Source organism: Rattus norvegicus, chromosome 10, assembly GCF_021556685.1.
Source record: "Rattus norvegicus strain SHRSP/BbbUtx chromosome 10, alternate assembly SHRSP_T2T, whole genome shotgun sequence".
Lineage (NCBI taxonomy): Eukaryota > Metazoa > Chordata > Mammalia > Rodentia > Muridae > Rattus > Rattus norvegicus.
The window spans coordinates 57786253-57808320 of NC_141543.1; the positions used below are offsets into that span (position 1 = coordinate 57786253).

Here is a 22068-nt window from a genome sequence, read left to right on the forward strand (position 1 = left end):
CTTGTCTTTCCTCATAAAGCTTCAAGGTAAGAGTGTGTGAGGACAGGGCTCTGTGTGGACGGGAAGGGATGCCTGGCTGCTAGTGTGCATGCCACACATCCTGGCTCCTGCTGTCCCTGGCAGTCCTTCCGGTGAAGCACCAAGCCACTCTGTGGCAATTGTAATTAGATGTTGTGGTCTTCCCAGTCATTTCTTGGTTCCCTCAGATAAGAGCTGTGCTCTTATTGGGAGTCACTAGCTCTTAATCAGAAGGCATTTTTTTTCCCCAATTACAGTTCAGACCCACGGTCGAAGTTGCATCCCTAAAGGTAAGGTCTTCCCCTCCCTCCCCACCTTTTCCTTCATTCTGAGTGCAAATAATTTTCTTTAGTGTTTGCAGAGTGTCTGTTGGGGTTGAAAAATGAAAAGCATTTCACTGTCATGGCTGATCATGCTTCTGTTGCGAAACTCTAAGGGGCTCAGGAAACTGGGTCTTATTAACACAGATCCTTTGCAGCATATGAGATGCTTTCTCAGAGGCTTGGGGATTTTGTGCATGAGGTTTTCTATATCTAGTTTTGTAGTTTGTCTTTTAAGTGATTTCAACATGCAATGAGATGCAGTTTGCTCATTTAAAAAGAAAAACCATTAGCATTCTATGCTACAGCTTTTAGCACTAATTAATAAGACAGCGAGGCGATGTCTAAATGGACAGATGGGATGGATCAACCCTTGACTTACCAAAGTGCAAATCTGCATGTTGTCTTATGGTCTGTCAAATAAAAACTGAAGTGCTGAGAAAGTGGGTTCAGCAAGGCAAAGTACTTTAATTTTGGTATCAGCTACTGCAATTTGAATGGAAAATTGGGAACAAGTTTACCCAGTGGAGCTTTCTCAGGAAAGGGTAACACAACGTGGGTTATATAGGATGACTGTCCACGGAGTTCATGGATGGTAAGAAGTTGATCTTAAAGGAAAAAGTTGAGGGAAATAATTAAAATAATATGAGTAAAAGAATACAAAAACTTAATTAAGTTGGTCAAAATTTGGACAGAGGGATAATAAGCTGTCCTTTAAACAAAATAATAACAAACCAAGTTCTTCACTTTTCTGCTTTCTGTTCTAGTGTGCAATATTTGTAACTGCTGAGTCTGGCGGGGGGGAGACCCCTAACTCTCCACATGCAAGAGAGTTCCTAAGACTTTAGCCACATAGCCTGATTTTTCATTTTAATGAGGCATCCAGCCCGGAGCCCTTCTCTCTATCCAGCATGTGTTCTCAGAGGTGTGAAGGCTGCCACAGAAAGAGGGACGCCCTGCTGCAAGGGGCTGGAAATTCAATGGGGAAGAAAAAAAGTATAAAGAACCAGAGAACATCTTAGCATCTTCGGCACTTTGTAATTTACAGGAGCCAATGGTAGGCAGCTTCTAAAGGTTAATATGCACAGAAGACAAGGTGCAGGAAGCAGTAGACATCTCTCATAGTGGGCGAGCCACAAACAACGACTTTCCAAATGAATGATTAAGTACTTGTCAGCACTGGCAAGGAACAAGGAGTCTGACATTTCAGCCACACCACAGCCAGGGAGGTGGTTAGGCCCAGTGCAAATGCATTCACCCAACTGTCAGGGAATGAAAAGAAAAAGGCATGTGATTCTACTAGTCGGTTTCTGAATTTCTACCATTTCTCCCTCTGCCAGGCAGACTCTCCCACTGGGCTGCCCCCAATAGCCCGCAGCCATGAGTTCCGACGCCGAGATGGCCGTTTTCGGGGAGGCTGCTCCTTACCTCCGGAAGTCTGAAAAGGAGCGAATCGAGGCTCAGAACAAGCCTTTTGATGCCAAGTCATCCGTGTTTGTGGTGGATGCTAAGGAGTCTTTTGTAAAAGCAACGGTGCAGAGCAGGGAAGGGGGGAAGGTGACAGCCAAGACCGAAGGTGGCGCTGTGAGTAAAACATCTGGAGTTGGTGACACTACATTACTGGGCTAGTTTGACTGACATTTCAGTCATTCCATTTTTAAGTTCCTAACTTAATATCTCTTGTTTGTGGACAGACTGTAACAGTAAAAGATGATCAAGTCTTCCCCATGAACCCTCCCAAGTACGACAAGATCGAGGACATGGCCATGATGACCCACCTCCACGAGCCTGCTGTGCTGTACAACCTCAAAGAGCGTTACGCAGCCTGGATGATCTACGTGAGTTCACTATCATGGCCTTTTGATCAAGAGAGTAGTTAATATGTTTTTTTTCTCCAAAAAAATGTAGAAAATGAATGTCCCATCCAATAATTATGTCCCTTCTCTTGATGCAGACCTACTCGGGCCTGTTCTGTGTCACTGTCAACCCCTACAAGTGGCTGCCAGTGTATAATGCAGAGGTGGTGGCAGCTTACCGAGGCAAAAAGCGCCAGGAGGCCCCGCCCCACATCTTCTCTATCTCTGACAACGCCTACCAGTTCATGTTGACAGGTGAATGGCTCAAATGGTTTTCATTTGAATTATCACCCATAACCCAACAATGCTAGAATCCAAAAGACCTTTAGAAAGAACCAGTTGTTCATGATTGTTCATGATGTTCTAGTTGTTCCTGAAAAGTGTCAAAAGCAGAGAGGGGTAGGCAGGGGGATTAAACTCTGCTTGCAACTCTGTCCTGTCACTGTCACCTTGCTCAGAAATGTGTCCTTTACTTTGTGTGTTTGAATAATGAGAAAACTGAGTGACACATTGCTTGACTAAAAGTGCCAGTCACATCATCGACCCACCCTCACTGCCTAAGTTGCTCATTGCTTGGACTGGCTACTTTTAGAAGTCCTGTCATTTTTAAAGTCATCAGATCCTTGATGGCAGCTTCTCCTTACAGAAGGTGGTGCTTGGGATTCCCTCATGTTTATAATCAGAAGTGTTCACCCTGCAAAGAATTTCATTTTGAGATATGTCTTCCTGGTCATTTCTTTAACAATTCAAGGAAGGCCACTCACAGGGTTGTAGTCTGGGGCCACAGGAAGAGGAAATGTTTTCTTTGTGAGGTTAATTCACCCATTTAGAAATGCAATCTTAACCTTGGCTTGAACATCACCATCCCCACCTGTAACAGAGCACACGACACATTTCTAGCAGTAGTTATTAATCTGTGGGAGGTGTGCCATTAAAATCTACAGATGGTGACTGGGGGGGGGGGAGGTCTGACTACGGAGTATACTGACCTTTCCATGAAAGCAATAGGGCATTCTTTCTGTGGTGACACAGACATGACAACAATTTATCGTTTTCTTTCTTAACTTGAAAGACTAGAGACTAAATCCCATCTAGAACTTTACAATAATACGGTAGAAAAAAACTCCACAAAAAATATGACACTTAGTGACTCAAGAAAAATGTATGTGACTGATTTATGTGCTGACCACACACTGCTTCTCTTTCAGATCGGGAGAACCAGTCTATTTTGATCACGTATGTATTTCTATTCTGAAACTTACTAGTGTTTTGCTCTCATTGGGAAAGTGAAAGATAAACCCAAGGAGAAAATCAGGAAGTACTAAAGAAATGACAAGATTAGTGAGGACCTAGGATCTACGTCAGCTTCATTGTAGAGGGCAGATCAAGTCCAGATGTAAAACAAGAGCAAGGAATTCACCCTGCTGGTCAGTGTCTCCTTGAGAGCGCTATCCATGTGGTATTCCCGGAAGTAGGGAATGTAATATTTCTTCCTGGAGCGTGGCCAGAGAAGGAGTGTAGCACACAGCCTAATGAAGGTAAAGCTTTTGGGGGACAGCATCAGTCATGTTCTTTGAGGCCTACTTAGGGAACTTCTTAACCCTGGGAGAGCTAACTGGAGCCGTATTTCTAGTCTAAGGCAGCCAAGGAGTACACATCACTCAGGGTTTCTTACTCCTCTCTCCATTCGCTACATAGCTGTTGAATGGCTGCTTGGTGGATTCCTCAAGAGCAGGTCTCAGCACCTTGAAAAGAGCCCAGATCATCTTAAGCACCCAAACCACACATTTAACGAATAATAAATGGATTCCCCTACTTGTCAGTGCAAACTAAGAAAAACAATATGAGTTATCTGTTGACTAAAAAGACCTCACGTAGACGACAGTAACAGAGAGATGTAAAGACAGATGCATGAGAGAGCAAATACTGTTGGCAGACATAGTTTCACTGGCCACAAAGCTCAATTTCCCACATATTGGTGTGTGTTGGACAGCGGAGAATCTGGGGCTGGGAAGACTGTGAACACGAAGCGTGTCATCCAGTACTTTGCAACAATTGCAGTCACTGGGGAGAAGAAGAAGGAGGAAGCACCTTCTGGCAAAATGCAGGTGAGCCAATTGTCGCAGTTCAGAGTCCAGGCTCTTTGGGGGCTCTGAGGCAAGGAAAGCCAGAGCCTGAGATGTGGGGACTGCTTTTTTCCTTGCAGGGGACCCTGGAGGATCAAATCATCAGTGCCAATCCTCTGCTGGAAGCCTTCGGGAATGCCAAGACCGTGAGGAATGACAACTCCTCTCGCTTTGTGAGTCTCTTGGTGTTCTCTGCCTTCTGTTGAAACTATAGTAGAAGCATTGTATTCACCCCTATCTGTGTGCTTCAAGCTTTGAAGCTAACATCATCTTCTTCCCTTCCAAGGGTAAATTCATCAGGATCCACTTTGGTACCACAGGGAAGCTGGCTTCTGCTGATATTGAAACATGTGAGTAGTAACTGGACCTTCTAAGTAGAATACAAGAATAACACATGAGGCTTTGGAAGAACACTTTACAGCTCCTGCTCAGCATGGAGCCTAGAAGCCAACCACCTCAGCTGCCAGACAGGCTTGCAGTGAGTGCCAGCCCTAGGCAAAATTCACTGGGTGAATTTACCAACCCAGGCATGATTCTGTAGGAACTGCCAGGCTTTCTTGGACTTGTTTGAAGTATGCTGGCCCAGAACACTTTCACTTCAGATTGAATATTTCAAAAATAATCAAAGAACAAAGTAGCATGGGGGTAGTTGAGTTGCCTACGGATTCAAAGTATGTGATCTTTTTTCCTTTTCCGAGCCTTGGTAATTAATACCCTTAGTAGCCTCCCTGTTAGAATGCCAGGAGACACAAGAAGCAGCAGTTTCAAATCTAGATTGCACTCCAAATGTCAAGGTTCTTCTCTGTGACAAGTGAGCATTCCTTTAGCCGAGCTCGTTTTCCTTCATTTTTGAGGCAGTAAGAGGAACCTCAGGGTTTGCAGAGATGTAGCATGGGGCGCCTTATAAATATGAGCTACCATCTCAAGGGGTCATAAGACTTAGCTAATGACCTCAAGTTCTAAAACTGTTCTAAGACACTTGATAATCCCTTCTCATCTGATGTTGATTCTCTACTACAGATCTTCTGGAGAAGTCTAGAGTCACCTTCCAGCTAAAAGCTGAGAGAAGCTACCATATTTTTTACCAGATCATGTCTAACAAGAAGCCAGATCTAATTGGTAAGAACCTGACATTCGTAGATGGAAGTGAGTCTTCTGTTAACAATTTCTAATGCTCAACATATACCCTGAATCCTATGTACCCAGAAATGCTCCTGATCACCACCAACCCATACGACTACGCCTTTGTCAGTCAGGGGGAGATCACAGTGCCCAGCATTGATGACCAAGAAGAGTTGATGGCCACAGATGTAAGTCATACATGATGGATGGATATAGGACAGCCATTGCCTAGTTAGGGAAAACTATAAGTCCTGCCAAGTAAGCAGTGTCTTCTGCCCTTACATTTCCTCTTCGTCACCTCATAGAGTGCCATTGATATTCTGGGCTTCACTTCTGATGAAAGAGTCTCCATCTATAAGCTCACGGGGGCTGTGATGCATTATGGGAACATGAAGTTCAAGCAGAAGCAACGTGAGGAGCAGGCTGAGCCGGATGGCACGGAAGGTACCAAATTCAAACAGCCAAAGCCAAACAAAACTCTCTACATGGGTTCACAGAGAAAATATAGTCCGAACTCATGTTTCGTTTGAAGCTAAGCTAGAAAGCACACTCTAATTAATCCCCCAATAGGGTGTATAAAGCAGTCTAACCATTCTACCTCTGTGTATTATGGGCCAGGAGGAGGTAATGTTGGGGACTTGAATTCTGTTTTTACAGTGGCTGACAAGGCTGCCTATCTCCAAAATCTGAACTCTGCTGACCTGCTCAAAGCCCTGTGTTACCCCAGGGTCAAGGTCGGCAATGAGTATGTCACCAAAGGCCAGACTGTGCAGCAGGTAAATGCATGCCCTTCGTGAAGCACACATACCAGAGACCTCCTTGACTTTATTAATGATGCCAACAAGAACTGCTCTGTCTCTGAAGGTGTACAACGCTGTGGGCGCCCTGGCCAAAGCTGTCTACGAGAAGATGTTCCTTTGGATGGTCACCCGCATCAACCAGCAGCTGGACACCAAGCAGCCCAGGCAGTACTTCATCGGGGTCTTGGACATCGCTGGCTTTGAGATCTTTGATGTGAGTTGGCAGAAACTTTGTAGCAGAGAAGTTTGCAAATCTTGTTCTTGTAGTCACCGAGGAAAGGCTATGAAAGCTAACTGCATTTAAACTGAATCATGCTAAAGGACTGAAAAATCTGGGAGAGGGTATGAACTTTGGAGTTAAAGAGAGCTCTGTCATTTCTTCTCTGTGTGGTTGTGGGGGTGGCATATGCCTGGTCTTCACACAATTTCAATGAAGACCCATCAATGTCTGTAACACCTTCTTGCACGTCTTTTGGTGAGTTATAAGACAGCTGCATTTAAAGCCCTTAAAACGGTCCTCAATACAAAATCAGCAATCAGTAAGTGATTGAAAAGACAATAAAGCAACGATAGCATCTGAGTGGCACCAGGAAAGGGGATGTCAAGTTGATACAGACTTTGAGATCACTATCTGCTTAACTAGGGAAATGAAGTGTGTTTAGACACTAAGGTATCTTCTGCAACTGACCAGGCATAAGTGGGCAGAAATGGCAACTAAATAAACTCAAGTATGTCTGCTTACAAAGAATGCCATTCAGTCCAGTCAATAATGGTGATATGCTCTCTATTTTACCAGAAGAATTTCTAATTGGTCTCATTCTGAAATGATACTTGTGGATCTTTTTCTATGAGCATATTGAAACTGGATGAGATTTGAGTTAAGGGGGTTTGCTACAAGTGAGACAAAACCGCCACCATGCCCAGAGAGCGGTTAGCCTGCCCGGCTGAGGAAAGCCCAGAGACACTGTCCTGAGAAACAGAATGCTAATTTCTGTCTCCACTTATTTAGTTCAACAGCCTGGAGCAGCTGTGCATCAACTTCACCAACGAGAAACTGCAACAGTTTTTCAACCACCACATGTTCGTGCTGGAGCAGGAGGAGTACAAGAAGGAAGGCATCGAGTGGGAGTTCATCGACTTCGGGATGGACCTGGCGGCCTGCATCGAGCTCATCGAGAAGGTAGGGATGCCTTGTTCAGATCACAGTTGTGTGGTGTGTAAACAAAAGACAATAAAACCTCGGTATGTGAGATGGAAAACGATGTCTACTGATAAACAAAATGGGGAAAGAATGCTGATAAGTGAGACAAGATGTTTTCTTTTTAAAATGTTAATTCTTTGACTACTTTGCACACACATATATAATACGTTATACGTAATATATTTTTGTTATTCCAATTGCCAATACTCCCAGCCCTGCTAATTCTTGACTCCTCCTCAAAAAGTCACCCTTCTACTTTTTTTGGTCCAGTGAGTTTGCAGGAGCATACGTGAGCATGGGAGAGGGGATTGCTCACCACGCCATGGGCATCTTATCAGTAGCTACCCCACAGAAGAAAATACACCTTCCCTCCCTGGCTGCCACTTACTGCTTGTAGTTCCTTGGGGCAGGGTGGAGCCTATGAACCCTCCCATCCAAGGTGGAAGGTTAACAGACCCCATTTTGTACAGTTGTTAGGCAGGTAACTAACCACAGCTACTGAAATCATGAGGACAATGGCCACCTATGTCACATTCAGAAGACACTGGTTTACCTGTCCCCCATCTTCCAGCCCCTCCATTCTTTATGTCCTCTCTTTAGAGACAGATATGTTCTATAGTCCAGAACTCTATTCCTATACAGAATTTACAAAGTCTTACATCAAAATCTATTATTCCTTTTTTTAAAAAAGCATCAAACAAGTTTAATAGGAGAATAAAATGTTTCACAATTTTTTATCTTTATTAACTTGAGTATTTCTTATTTACATTTCGATTATTATTCCCCTTCCCGGTTTCCAGGCCAACATCTCCCTAACCCCTCCCCCTCCCCTTCAATATGGGCTTCCCCTCCCCATCCTCCCCCCATTACCACCCTCCCCTATTATTCTTATAAAAAATTAGCGCTTATTAGAATATTTTTTCTTTCTTCTCTGATACCCTTGGATTCACTACTATTGACCTCTGAAATATGAATTTCTAATGCTGTAGACAGAGGCTTTCAAATTAGAGCTCTGCTAAGCTCAACCCAAACACTTAACACCACAACAGTGTTCCCCGCTGTCAGTGTGATGAGTTCTTTCCTGCAAAGATCAAGTAAGTCTTGGAGTCTGTATTGTTAACAAGATTAACAATGAACTAGTGCAGCTAGTTGAGAAGGTGCACTTGGAGAAATTCTGCTCTAAGACTTTTGGAGTAAAGACATGAACTGCAGAAGGACAAAACCCTCATTTGTCTCCCTTTGTCATAGCTAAGAGTCTCATTAAATCAGTGACTTCTGACCAAACAAAGGAGTCTTCATTAGTTCTGTGGAACTGAAGACTGGATTTAGCCATTTGTGTCATCTTTTACTCCCGTGAGCAGACAGAGTTCAAGGAGCATTTCTTACTGTGTTTATTTTTTTAGCCAATGGGCATCTTCTCCATCCTGGAAGAGGAGTGCATGTTCCCCAAAGCGACAGACACCTCCTTCAAGAACAAGCTGTATGAACAGCATCTTGGAAAGTCCAACAACTTCCAGAAGCCCAAACCCGCCAAAGGCAAGGTTGAGGCCCACTTCTCTCTGGTGCACTATGCCGGCACCGTTGACTACAACATCGCTGGCTGGCTGGACAAGAACAAGGACCCCCTGAATGAGACCGTGGTGGGGCTGTACCAGAAGTCTTCAATGAAAACTCTGGCTTACCTCTTCTCTGGGGCAGCAGCTGCTGCTGAAGCAGGTAATATTTATTACTGTGATATTTATTTAATGTGATATTTATTAATGTGATATTTATTTAATGTGGAATTTCTAAGCCTGGCTTCTAAATGACTCTGCTTTCCTTGCTTCCCCAGAGTCTGGTGGCGGTGGTGGAAAGAAAGGGGCAAAGAAGAAGGGTTCTTCCTTCCAGACTGTGTCAGCTCTCTTCAGGGTACAAACTTCATGTTCTCTCTAAACAGGTTTAGGGTGTTAGATTATATGTGGCTGTATATAAAGGGTGTGGTGGGGCAGAGATATTGTCTTGAAGACTCTGAAACTGGTTATATGACTCAGGTGGGTTGGGGTGGGTCAGAAGGCAGTGGTAGACCTGAATTTTAGGGAGGGTCAGAATAGCTTTGAAGCAATCCCTAATAACCAAGATAAGGGTCAGGAGTGACTTACAGAAGCATCAGATTGGAAACTCAGTAACGAGGTCATTTGGCATTAAAAAACAAAAACAAAAACAAAAACACAACTCCAGCAGGACAAGATTGCATATACGATGAGATTTTCTTGATCTTCTGGGAGCTTCCAAGTTCCTAAGTATAGTCTAGGAGTCTATACTTAGTAGAGGCTTCATTTGAAAGTGGAGGACTGGTGAATCACAGCAGGAATTGGAGAGCAGTGAGTCCAAAGGAGAAAATATAAGAAACCAGATGTGATAAATCTGGAGATTTCAAGGGAAAAAAAATCTCTTTTCTTGGCTTAATTGCATCTTCAAAACTGGATGCTCTTGTTATTTTGAAAGAGTTTCTCCAAAAAATGGTAAACTTTTGATACTTAGTATTGTGGCTATTAGTAGGATGATACAGCTGTGTATCCAGAACAAGAAAAGAGCTCAGGGAAGTAAGGTGATAGATGGAAGGCTGGAAGGCAGCACTGGATTAGGAGTTAAGCCACACCAAATACCTCAGCAAAGGCCCCATGTGTGGATGAAGCTCCATCACACGCTTACAGTGCTATGATAAATATGTCACACATGCCAAGAAATTCATCAGCAGTGAGCAGCCATCTCAACAACTAACAGGAAGCCATGCTTGTGGTCCACAAAACATAAGCTAGGAGGGCATGTCAAGGCCTTAGAAACTCTATCCATGAGTCTGGAAAACTCACAACTGCATACTATTCAGTAGAATTGAACCAAAGTGGTGGTTCATGGCCACTCTGCCTGTAAATGGGAGTGTATATAACATCACACACTAAAGTAGACGTTCTATGACTCCATAGGAGAACCTGAATAAGCTGATGACCAATCTGAGGAGCACTCACCCCCACTTTGTCCGGTGCATCATCCCCAATGAGACTAAGACGCCTGGTAAGACACTTCTGTCCTCTAACCAGACAAGTCCCAGTGTGTTTGTTTCAGAGTCTAGACCATGAAGTGCATGTGTTCTTTCAGGTGCCATGGAGCACGAACTGGTCCTGCACCAGCTGAGGTGTAACGGGGTACTGGAAGGCATCCGCATCTGCAGGAAGGGGTTCCCCAGCAGGATCCTCTACGCAGACTTCAAGCAGAGGTTGTATATTTGTCACTGTGGATTAGTTTAAGGGTTTTTGCTATTGCTTTTCCTTTTTAACAATTAGAAAAGCAGCATTCAAGTGACTTGGGGACATGTTGTAAAGTCCTTTGACTGTACGAGGAATAGATAAAGGGATAATATAGTTCTTTCAATAGTGTTCCTATGGTAAGGAGATTTGCTTGGTGACAATAGCTATGTCATTTATTTGGTTGGCTTGAACAGATACAAGGTGTTAAATGCAAGTGCCATCCCCGAGGGACAATTCATCGATAGCAAGAAGGCTTCTGAGAAGCTCCTTGGCTCCATCGACATTGACCACACTCAGTATAAGTTTGGTCACACCAAGGTAATCCTCTTGAAATCCAACTTAATGTTTTCCTGCCCCTTTAAACTTTGTGTGAAGTTTCTGATCTGAAACATTGCTTGCACACAGGTCTTTTTCAAAGCTGGTCTTCTGGGGCTCCTAGAGGAGATGAGAGATGACAAGTTGGCCCAGCTGATTACCCGGACGCAGGCCATGTGCCGAGGGTACTTGGCAAGAGTGGAGTACCAGAAGATGGTGGAGCGAAGGTATGAATAAGGGTATCATTCATTGTTCTAGTCCCTTTATTCCTGATTCCTGTCAGAATCCAACTTTGAACATTTCTGTTCCTCTCACAGAGAGTCCATCTTCTGCATCCAGTACAACGTCCGAGCCTTCATGAATGTGAAACACTGGCCCTGGATGAAGCTGTATTTCAAGATCAAACCTCTCTTGAAGAGTGCCGAGACAGAGAAGGAGATGGCCAACATGAAGGAAGAGTTTGAAAAAACTAAAGAAAACCTTGCAAAGGCAGAGGCCAAAAGGAAAGAGCTAGAAGAAAAGATGGTGGCTCTGATGCAGGAGAAAAATGACCTGCAGCTCCAAGTTCAGTCTGTGAGTCTCAGGGTTCTCTCTGATGCTAAAATCTCAGCTCCGTGATGACCAAGAAAGTCCCAGGATCACATGACGGGCTAACGATCATTAAATGAACAACTCCTTTGAGTGTTCTGTAACATTCCACACACAACAGTATTGCAAATCAGTTCAGTAGGAGGCTTAGTTGCCTGGAAAAAAAAAGAAACATTTCCTGTTCTTTAATTGCTTTTACTGGCAGACTGTGGATGGCAAATAGGGAGATATTTGCTTTCCCATATCCTACATATTGACAAATGTCAAAAGAACAGTATTATTAGTGAGTAGGGAGGAGACCTTGTAATAAAAGTATATCAGTTTCAATTCAATATTCCAAATACTTAACCAATAGTCTTCTGAAAACTTTCTATACAGTTTTGTTTTAGAAATTTTAGACTATCTAAAAGAATTGGATCATGGCAAGGCTTTCTATAGATAGTGTCTTTTTTTTAAATGCATAGCATGAGGGATTGGGTTGATAATCTCACTCAGATGACCCAATAAATTAGAGACTCGGAAAATATTATGTGAGAAGGGGCAATCATCTGATCTGTTTTTGTTTCCCCCAAGCTACTGTCATAATCAAGCATAGAAACACAAAAGGTTCCCATTCAGTTTTCTGAATTCAGAAGGGGAAGCAAGCCGTCCCTCTGGGTCTTCATTCTGAATATATAACAAAGGGAATTACAAATATCAAGGCTGGCTTGTATTTTTACTGTCGTTTGTAGAGACTGAAGTTTTCCAAAATAAGAAGAAAGAGATTATTGAAGAAGATACCCAAGTTTGATTCAACTATTCTCTCTCTCTCTCTCTCTCTCTCTCTCTCTCTCTCTCTCTCTCTGTGTGTGTGTGTGTGTGTGTGTGTGTGTGTCTGTGTATTAGCACTATATTCTATCTACTACCTACTTAGTTCTAGAGCCTAGAAATACAAGCATGTTGTCGCAGAGTTTATATTTCAAATCCCATTTCCTCATTAGAAACAAGGTTATCCAAGTACTACTTGTCCCTGTGACCCATTCTTTTTGGTTCTTCCAGTCATTCTTCTAATTCTAAGCTATGCCGTCATTGGAAGACACTCTTTCCATTTTAGTCATTTTGTTCTATTGTTCACTGTCCCCTTAGCAAGGTCTTCATATGCAGTTGTTTATTTTAATATCTTTTTTGTACTAAACTTTAATAAAAATGAACATTAAACAAAGAAAGCTGGTTTGAAATTATATGCTGATACATTAAACATATAAAAAAACAATGGTATCATAGTTTCACTGGAAACCACGTTTTACATTTCATTGCTATTATTCAAGTTAATAGTCAGTGCCCTGACAATTTTTCTCAGTGATGGAAAGCTAGCTAAAAGAAACTTAATGCCTTTAAACATTATTTGCTTTCAAAATATTAATAAAATCTAAAAGGGCCAGGGAACTAAAATTTTAAAATGTCTACTATGTCTTCATAGGAAGCAGACAGCTTGGCTGATGCTGAGGAAAGATGCGACCAGCTGATCAAAACCAAAATCCAACTGGAGGCCAAAATCAAAGAGGTGACTGAGAGGGCTGAGGATGAGGAGGAGATCAACGCCGAGCTCACCGCCAAGAAGAGGAAGCTGGAGGACGAGTGCTCAGAGCTGAAGAAAGACATCGATGACCTTGAGCTGACACTGGCCAAGGTTGAGAAGGAGAAGCACGCCACGGAGAACAAGGTGTGGAATATCAACATGGGCGGCTTATGACTCACTTTAATTAAGAAGTAAAACATAAAACCTAAACTATTAAGACATAATATTTAATGCAAAGTGTGTTTGCTTCCTAAGGTGAAAAACCTCACAGAGGAGATGGCGGGCCTGGACGAAACCATCGCCAAGCTGACCAAGGAGAAGAAGGCCTTGCAGGAGGCCCACCAGCAGACCCTGGATGACCTGCAGGCAGAGGAGGACAAAGTCAACACCCTGACCAAAGCCAAAATCAAGCTGGAACAGCAAGTGGATGACGTGAGTCTAATACCTCAGATACATTTTTAAAAGTTCTATAACTAAGCAAGGTTGTCTCCCAGTGACATAATGGGCATCACCAAAGCACTTCCCCTACACAAGAACTTTAGGACGTCATTGTCAACATGAAGACCAAGACACACAAATAAGAAAATCAACAAGACAAGTGGCTGATAACAGATGATATGAGTAAAAAGAATGAAAAGCAACGGGCGCTTGTTCACCAAGATTTGTATGAACAATAGTCTTTAGCTCACTAGAAACACTGGTGGCTTTAAGAGCCCAAGTGGGAAGCATAACAGCAACATGACAACAGGACTCATGCCCAGAGGGACAAGAGTACACTGGACAAGGATATGGAAGATCAGCTGGCCTTACACATGACAGGCTAAGAGAGAACCTATTGGATGTGTGTGAATGCAGGATGCAGTAGCCAAGTCATAGTGTGAAAACACCCCTTTGCTGCCCATCACATGTGAGAAATACTGCCCATTAGGACTCAGTGGGATGTAGAGAAGCCATGGTGTCTCACTGGTAGTCATGGCACAGAACAGCACACTTCGTGTTTCAAACACTGGCTCTTTAGTCTAAGCAAACAGTGTAAAGGCAGGAGTGATGAGACAGGTCTTCCTAATTCACTAATTCATCACCTCCCCACCTCCCCCAGAGCATGCTGATACACTTATGAATTAACGTCTCTAAGTTAGCCTGGGGCAAATGTGCTATTCTAGGGACTGCATTCACAAATTGTTGACTTATAGCTTGAAGGCTCTCTGGAACAAGAAAAGAAAATCCGGATGGATCTTGAAAGAGCCAAGAGGAAACTCGAGGGGGACCTAAAACTGGCCCAAGAGTCCACAATGGACGTAGAAAATGACAAACAGCAGCTCGATGAGAAACTCAAAAAGTAAGCGGTGAAGATACAGGTCTGAGGGGGGAAATTATCACCAGTGGCTCTGTGACTGACACAAGGGCTTTCCCTACAGGAAAGAGTTTGAAATGAGCAACCTGCAGAGCAAGATCGAGGATGAACAGGCCCTCGGCATGCAGCTGCAGAAGAAGATCAAGGAGTTGCAGGTAAGTCCATGGCTTCCACGAGTCTAACTCATCAGGAGAAAAATGACTGACCCAAGAAGCTGACTCAGTCCTTTCCACCATCCCCAGGCTCGCATTGAGGAGCTGGAGGAGGAAATCGAGGCAGAGCGGGCCTCCAGGGCCAAAGCAGAGAAGCAGCGCTCTGACCTCTCCCGGGAACTGGAGGAGATCAGCGAGCGGCTGGAAGAAGCCGGCGGGGCCACTTCAGCCCAGATCGAGATGAACAAGAAGAGAGAGGCCGAGTTCCAGAAAATGCGCAGGGACCTGGAGGAGGCCACCCTGCAGCACGAAGCCACAGCAGCCACCCTGAGGAAGAAGCACGCGGACAGCGTGGCTGAGCTCGGGGAGCAGATCGACAACCTGCAGCGGGTGAAGCAGAAGCTGGAGAAGGAGAAGAGCGAGATGAAGATGGAGATCGACGACCTCGCTAGCAACATGGAGGTCATTTCCAAATCCAAGGTACAAACATGATCTAATGTCAAACAGATTTCTGTGATATAAATCATCAGGAACTCACAGGCGGGTCAATACAAGTTGGAACTAGGGAAGTAGGGCGTAAGTCTGATGTGCTCACCCTAAGCAAGAATAGCCATACTCAAGTAATAGAAGGAACAAAAACTGAGCTCCTTCAGAAACCAAAAATTACTATCCAGCTATACATTTTGAGGTTTTGAAATGCTTTGTATCAACCATGGGGATTTTCATTTATCCTTTATGATCAAACAAAATTTGTTTCTCACAAACATGCTATGAGCTCAGTCCGGTATCATTATCTTATACCACAGCTAAGAAAATCTAGAGATTCACCAAATAACACAGTAGTTGTATGCTCAGAGCACGTGTCTTATGATTCTCCTCATGACATCTGAAGCTTATTATTATCTTTGTCTGTAAAGACAGTTTATGTCAAATCAACAGCTACATCTGGATCACTCAAACGTTCTTTGGTGAGAGCTCTCGTTTGAATAGCTTCTACAATCTCTGAATGTAGGGAAACCTTGAGAAGATGTGCCGCACTCTGGAGGACCAGGTGAGCGAGCTGAAGACCAAGGAGGAGGAGCAGCAGCGGCTCATCAATGAGCTGACCGCGCAGAGGGGGCGTCTGCAGACAGAGTCAGGTAGACTATATCTCTGGAACCACAAACTTGCCATTTGCTGAACACTTTACTGAGTTGCTTGAGGTCATATATTACCTCATCTCATTTTTGAGGAATGGCATATGGTTGCTTTTTTTTCAGAAGAAGATAGGTAGTTCAGTAGGTAGGTAAGTAGATAGATAGATAGATAGATAGGTTGATATAATAATTTTTGCTTTAAACATCACATAGCGGGGTTGGGGATTTAGCTCAGTGGTAAAGCACTTGCTTAGCAAGCTTAAGGCCCTGGGTTCAGTCCTCAGCTCCGAAAAAAAAAAAAAAGAAGTCGGACACTAAACATCACATAGCAGATTTGGATGCAATCAAAAAGTTATCAAATATGAGTTGGGAATTTAGGCACATACCCACAGTTATAGTTCCAGAGAGTTGAGGTAGAAGAATGCTAAGTTTAAGATCAACCTGTCATATTTGAAGATTCTCATTTTCCACCCAAAATTAGTGTTTCAGTGGGCCAACACAGTAACTCGGTAGCCAGAAAGTATCTGAGTGCTTTGACCAATCTCTATACATTGTTTTTCATGTGTTCATTCACCTCTTTTAACTGCAATCGGATCATCTTAAATGTCTCCCAAAACTGTCTTGGTTGATCATAAAGAGTTTGGCTCAAAGTTCTCCATATTCTCTTGTACAAAGATTTGCTCGTCAGCATTGAAATGGACGATGGACATCTGATATAACCTCCATCAGTCACCATGTTTTAGACTCAGTAACTTTTCTGCTCCAGTTTCTATCTTAGAGTTTTAATGTCTAACATCAGGCTGAGTTTTCTGGACCTTGATCTTTACAGGTGAATATTCACGCCAGCTGGATGAAAAGGATTCATTAGTTTCTCAGCTCTCCAGGGGCAAACAGGCATTCACTCAACAGATTGAGGAGCTGAAGAGGCAGCTTGAAGAGGAAGTAAAGGTGAACCAGCTTCTTGTTGTTGTCATGGTTATCATTGGTCTTGTAGTTGTACTTTCACTGTGTGTATGACTTCCCCCTACCCCCTTTTGCTGGTGGGATCTAAGAGCTTAGGGAATAAATACTAGTTTAAACACATACAATTAAATCTCTAAACTCTTATTTTTCAGGCCAAGAGTGCCCTGGCTCATGCTCTTCAGTCCTCCCGCCATGACTGTGACCTTCTGCGGGAACAGTATGAAGAAGAACAGGAAGCCAAGGCTGAACTGCAGAGGGCCATGTCCAAGGCCAACAGTGAAGTGGCCCAGTGGAGGACGAAATATGAGACGGATGCCATCCAGCGCACGGAAGAACTGGAGGAGGCCAAGTATGTGCCTGGCCTGGTTAAAATGACAATGTATCTACTAACAACATGCTTGGGTCAGGAATTCTCTATGGGCAAAGGGTCCTGGCTTTCTCAAAGCTCAACAGTGCTGGAGAAAATGGGAACATTAATCTACACGGGAAATACAAATACCCTAGGTAGTCTGTGGAAAGATATGACAGAAGTCCATGGCAGACAGAGAAAAGATGTAGGCAAGAAGACGCCGAATGGTAATTTTCCAAAGGGAGAACTTTTGACCTCATTCTGTCTACACAGATGCAGATAGAATTTTTATAATAGCTTATTCAGTTAATTATATACTCTCGTGTGCTTCTCCTTTCTCTCTCTCCACCGCTAATGCAATAATTGGCCTAGGGGTATGAGTGCAAAGAGAAAAATAATCTAGATTGATAGTAGCTCTCCTTTCATATGCAAAAATATGACTGTAAGAGGAAATAGAAATATGTGATCGAGGCCCAGTGTGGTATCTGGAGATGCTGCAGTGAGGGAGAAAGCACACGGTTTGATAAAGGGAGAGACAACCAATGCCATCTGAAAGATCAAGGCTAAAATTCTGTGAGAAAGGATCTAGGTAGGGAAGAATCTTACTCATCAGTTTAAGGTGCCCTTAGGCATTCATTCTCAGAATAACGCACAATCTCTATATTGATGAAATTAATATTTTGCTAGATGCCTAAGAGTCATTGTGAAATAAACTGTCAGAGTTGCATTTATTCTGGGAAAGAGTTTTTAAATTAGATTAACAAAAAGCTGGCGAAAAAGAGAAGAGATACGATTACTCAGAAAGACAAAGATGTCTCATTTAAATTTAACACGGTCAACATTCGAGTACTTAGTATGTGGGCCCTCCTACAAGAACACAAAAATTAGCAACATACAGACTCCACACTCTGAGCATTAAAACTGAGTGGAGATGTAGGCATAACTGGCAGGAATTCTAGGCGGATCCTAAGTTCTACAAAGGAAGGCAGAGGGGTCAGGTTGGCTCAAGCTCCATAAAGTATAACTGTGCTGAGATGTGGCGGCATTTAGCACTTGGTGTTAGGGGAGCAACAGTGAGTTCCCAGAGAGCTCATTGTACCAAACAAGCTTCAGAGACACTGGTAGGGGAAAGTGTGGCTTTGGGGATGCTCACTTACAGCTGTTTTTTGAAGCAGTTAGTTCTAACCATTCATCCATTGTCATTTCTCAGGAAGAAGCTGGCTCAGCGTCTGCAGGATGCTGAGGAGCACGTAGAAGCCGTGAACGCCAAGTGTGCTTCCCTGGAGAAGACGAAGCAGAGGCTGCAGAATGAGGTGGAGGACCTCATGATTGATGTGGAGAGGACCAACGCTGCCTGTGCCGCCCTGGACAAGAAGCAGAGAAACTTCGACAAGGTGTGCTTCCAGATCCTTCTACGGTCTTTGATGAGATCAGCCTTCTAAACCACTTGGTTGCCCTCATCCATTAGCAGGGTGTGTGTGTGCGTGCGTGTGTGTGTGTGTGTGTTAGTACTCCTTTGTTAGTTTTTCTCCTTCATAATTATTTTTTTTCAACCTGAGAACACTCAGATCAAACTCAGAGTTTCTGTAACACATGGCTTCTACCCCAACCCCTCAAACTTTATCAGCTACATCTTTTTCAACATCCCTTGCTTTTTCAGATCCTGGCAGAATGGAAACAGAAGTATGAGGAAACGCATGCTGAACTTGAAGCCTCCCAGAAGGAGTCCCGCTCTCTCAGCACAGAGTTGTTCAAGATTAAGAATGCTTATGAGGAATCTTTAGACCAACTTGAAACCTTGAAAAGGGAAAATAAGAATTTGCAACGTGAGTTCATCTCTCATTTTCTTTAACAAGAGATTTAAAGGGGCACTCCCCATCTCTGTACACATTCCTATTTCTTTTTTCCTAACAGAGGAGATCTCTGACCTCACTGAACAGATTGCAGAAGGAGGGAAACGTATCCATGAACTGGAAAAAATAAAGAAGCAAATTGAGCAAGAAAAATCCGAGCTCCAGGCTGCTTTAGAGGAAGCAGAGGTGACACTCTATTGAACATTTCACAACAATTATAGAAGAAACTAGGTCCTTGCTCTGGGGTGCAAAGATTGGTGGACCAAAAACATGAAAAATGATTCTTTATTCTCTCCACTGAGGATAAAGATAAAGGATGAACACAATACCATAAGTACATATCAAGAACTGTGGTAGAAACAAAACAAACAAGTATGAGTAAGGGGAGGGTCCTTCCTTAGGGAGAAACATCTGGCTAGAGAGAGGGACATACATAATACCAACAACAATGCATACCACATACTTCTATAGCAAAACAGAATAATGTCGCATATCAAAATGTTTGGTGGTAACACAAAGACAGGTACACACGAGGGGGATAATTTAACCTTCCTAGGACACTGCACAGAGCCATTCTCCTGCTAATGTCACCTCTCACTGTCCTTAAGGCATCTCTGGAGCACGAGGAGGGAAAGATCCTGCGCATCCAGCTGGAGCTGAACCAAGTCAAGTCTGAGATCGACAGGAAGATTGCTGAGAAGGATGAGGAAATTGACCAGCTGAAGAGAAACCACATTCGAGTCGTGGAGTCCATGCAGAGCACGCTGGATGCCGAGATCAGGAGCAGGAATGACGCCATCAGGATCAAGAAGAAGATGGAGGGAGACCTCAATGAGATGGAAATCCAGCTGAACCACTCCAACCGCATGGCTGCTGAGGCCCTGAGAAACTACAGGAACACCCAAGGCATCCTCAAGGTAGGTGGCACCAAGAGGTGATCCCAGATGAGTGCTGTGACACGGACTGAGGACACAGTGTCTCAATGATTGTTCACTGCACAGGACACCCAGTTGCACCTGGATGACGCTCTCCGGGGCCAGGAGGACCTGAAGGAGCAGCTGGCCATGGTGGAGCGCAGAGCCAACCTGCTGCAGGCTGAGATCGAGGAGCTGCGGGCCACTCTGGAGCAGACTGAGAGGAGCAGGAAGATTGCAGAGCAGGAGCTGCTGGACGCCAGTGAGCGCGTGCAGCTCCTCCACACCCAGGTGTGTAAATATGAAGGAAAAAAAACATGCATGGGTATTACCACTGTTCAGAAATTTACCCATAATGTTTTATGAAGAACTAAGTTTAACATGTTTAACTGAGGAAGGGCAACAACATTTTTGTTTATCTGACCCATGACATCCAGAATTGACTGTCCTTTAAAAATATACTCTTAACTCAGATAATTTATGGAACTCCTGAGGGATGCTTGTTAATAACTAGTTTACAGGCTCCTTTGGACATCTGGCTTTCTGACTTTGTTCTTCAATATTTAATATTTGTGTGTTTGGTCTTTTAATCAGAACACCAGCCTCATCAACACCAAGAAGAAGCTGGAGACAGACATTTCCCAGATCCAGGGAGAGATGGAGGACATCGTCCAGGAAGCCCGCAATGCAGAAGAGAAGGCCAAGAAAGCCATCACTGACGTGAGTGGAGAGTGAGAATGGAGATAGCACGTCTGAATCCTGCTGGGCCCTTGTCTGCCCTTAACCAACTCTGTTTTATCACTCTCCAGGCCGCCATGATGGCGGAGGAGCTGAAGAAGGAGCAGGACACCAGCGCCCATCTGGAGCGGATGAAGAAGAACCTGGAGCAGACGGTGAAGGACCTGCAGCACCGTCTGGACGAGGCTGAGCAGCTGGCGCTGAAGGGCGGCAAGAAGCAGATCCAGAAACTGGAGGCCAGGGTGGGTGTCCTGGTTACCATGCGTTCGTCTCTTTCTACCCTAGCACATGACTTTTTATACCTAAGACAGCTAGACCTTGTAGGGCATGCTGAGGTGAAGAGCAGATAGTCCCTGTGGCCTGACAGCTTAAGTTTGAGCACTTGGATGAAGACATCAGGATCTACATATGACATAGCAGGCCAGTTGAAGAAGGAGAAGTTCACTGATTGATTAGATGATAGAAACAATTTTTATAAATCTGCCTTTGGGGCCTGAAGAGATGGCTCAGTGGTTAAGGACACTTGCAGCTCATGCATAGACCCTAGGTTGAGTTCCCAGCACTGGCATCCATGTGATGACTCACAACCATCTGTACCACCAATTCCCAGGGGGCTCACTTCTGACCTCTGTGGTGCACATTCGCACAAGCAAGCAAACACTCATACACCTAAAGTAAAATAAGCAAATGTAAAAAAAATTATTTTTTAATCCACATTTTCTGTGTAGGTCCGTGAACTTGAAGGAGAAGTTGAAAACGAACAGAAGCGCAATGTTGAAGCTATCAAGGGTCTGCGCAAACATGAGAGAAGAGTGAAAGAACTCACTTACCAAGTAAGGAAAGGCCTTCTCTGGGTTTCCAACCCTATCTGCAAGACATTTAAAAACCATAGATGCAGAAAAAAGAAGTGGTATTTATGCTTTCAAGAAACTCACACTTTAAAATCTTTCAGACTGAGGAAGACCGCAAGAACGTTCTCAGGCTCCAGGACCTTGTGGACAAACTGCAATCAAAGGTCAAAGCATACAAGAGACAAGCCGAGGAAGCGGTGAGATCAGAACCCCTGACATGACTGGGTGGCCAACAGACACCAGAAGGCAAAAAAAGGGGGGGGGATCAAGGAAGAATCAGAGGGAAATGATCTATTGAGGGTCTAAGAATGTGAGGCTACTGGCCATTCCATAAGGCATAGAAGAGTGTACTAGCGAGAATAAGGATGGGATATAGCTCAGTGGGAGAATGTGGGCTTGGCATCTTTGAGGCCCCGAGTCCAGTTATAAGCATCAAACTCAGCTAACCAAAGAATAACCCCTATAGTGTGCTGGGGGGCGGGCAATGTACTTAGTTCATGGATCAGCAAGACTGAGAAAGAGAACAGTGTACCTGGGGCTAGAGAACCAGATGGAAAGTAGGTCACAAGG

At 43.9% G+C, this 22068-nt stretch overlaps 1 protein-coding gene and 1 long non-coding RNA gene across 4 annotated transcripts in view; one reads left to right on the forward strand and one right to left on the reverse strand.

Annotated features, from left to right (window-relative positions):
• The window catches only part of Myh1 (myosin heavy chain 1), a 23776-nt gene continuing 1708 nt past the window's right edge, over positions 1-22068 (forward strand). The window contains exons 1-39 of one of the 2 annotated variants that reach the window (XM_087570406.1): positions 1-26; positions 276-308; positions 1683-1922; positions 2033-2176; positions 2293-2449; positions 3403-3430; positions 4188-4302; positions 4401-4493; positions 4607-4670; positions 5341-5439; positions 5527-5630; positions 5748-5886; positions 6100-6218; positions 6307-6456; positions 7252-7422; positions 8847-9159; positions 9275-9351; positions 10407-10494; positions 10579-10696; positions 10922-11045; positions 11133-11269; positions 11360-11615; positions 13090-13332; positions 13444-13620; positions 14382-14527; positions 14607-14697; positions 14785-15174; positions 15707-15833; positions 16660-16778; positions 16946-17142; positions 18353-18536; positions 18803-18968; positions 19057-19181; positions 19604-19912; positions 19997-20200; positions 20504-20629; positions 20719-20889; positions 21376-21480; positions 21600-21695. In XM_087570406.1, the coding sequence (XP_087426532.1) occupies positions 1719-1922; positions 2033-2176; positions 2293-2449; positions 3403-3430; positions 4188-4302; positions 4401-4493; positions 4607-4670; positions 5341-5439; positions 5527-5630; positions 5748-5886; positions 6100-6218; positions 6307-6456; positions 7252-7422; positions 8847-9159; positions 9275-9351; positions 10407-10494; positions 10579-10696; positions 10922-11045; positions 11133-11269; positions 11360-11615; positions 13090-13332; positions 13444-13620; positions 14382-14527; positions 14607-14697; positions 14785-15174; positions 15707-15833; positions 16660-16778; positions 16946-17142; positions 18353-18536; positions 18803-18968; positions 19057-19181; positions 19604-19912; positions 19997-20200; positions 20504-20629; positions 20719-20889; positions 21376-21480; positions 21600-21695 (5676 nt within the window). In that variant the 5' untranslated portion in view covers positions 1-26; positions 276-308; positions 1683-1718. 2 annotated transcript variants of the gene reach the window in all.
• Positions 11150-22068, reverse strand: part of LOC102555216 (uncharacterized) — a 25919-nt gene continuing 15000 nt past the window's right edge. For both annotated transcript variants that reach the window (XR_015631734.1, XR_015631733.1), the window contains one exon: positions 11150-11785. This is a non-coding gene — a long non-coding RNA (uncharacterized LOC102555216). The remainder of the gene's footprint in view (positions 11786-22068) is intronic.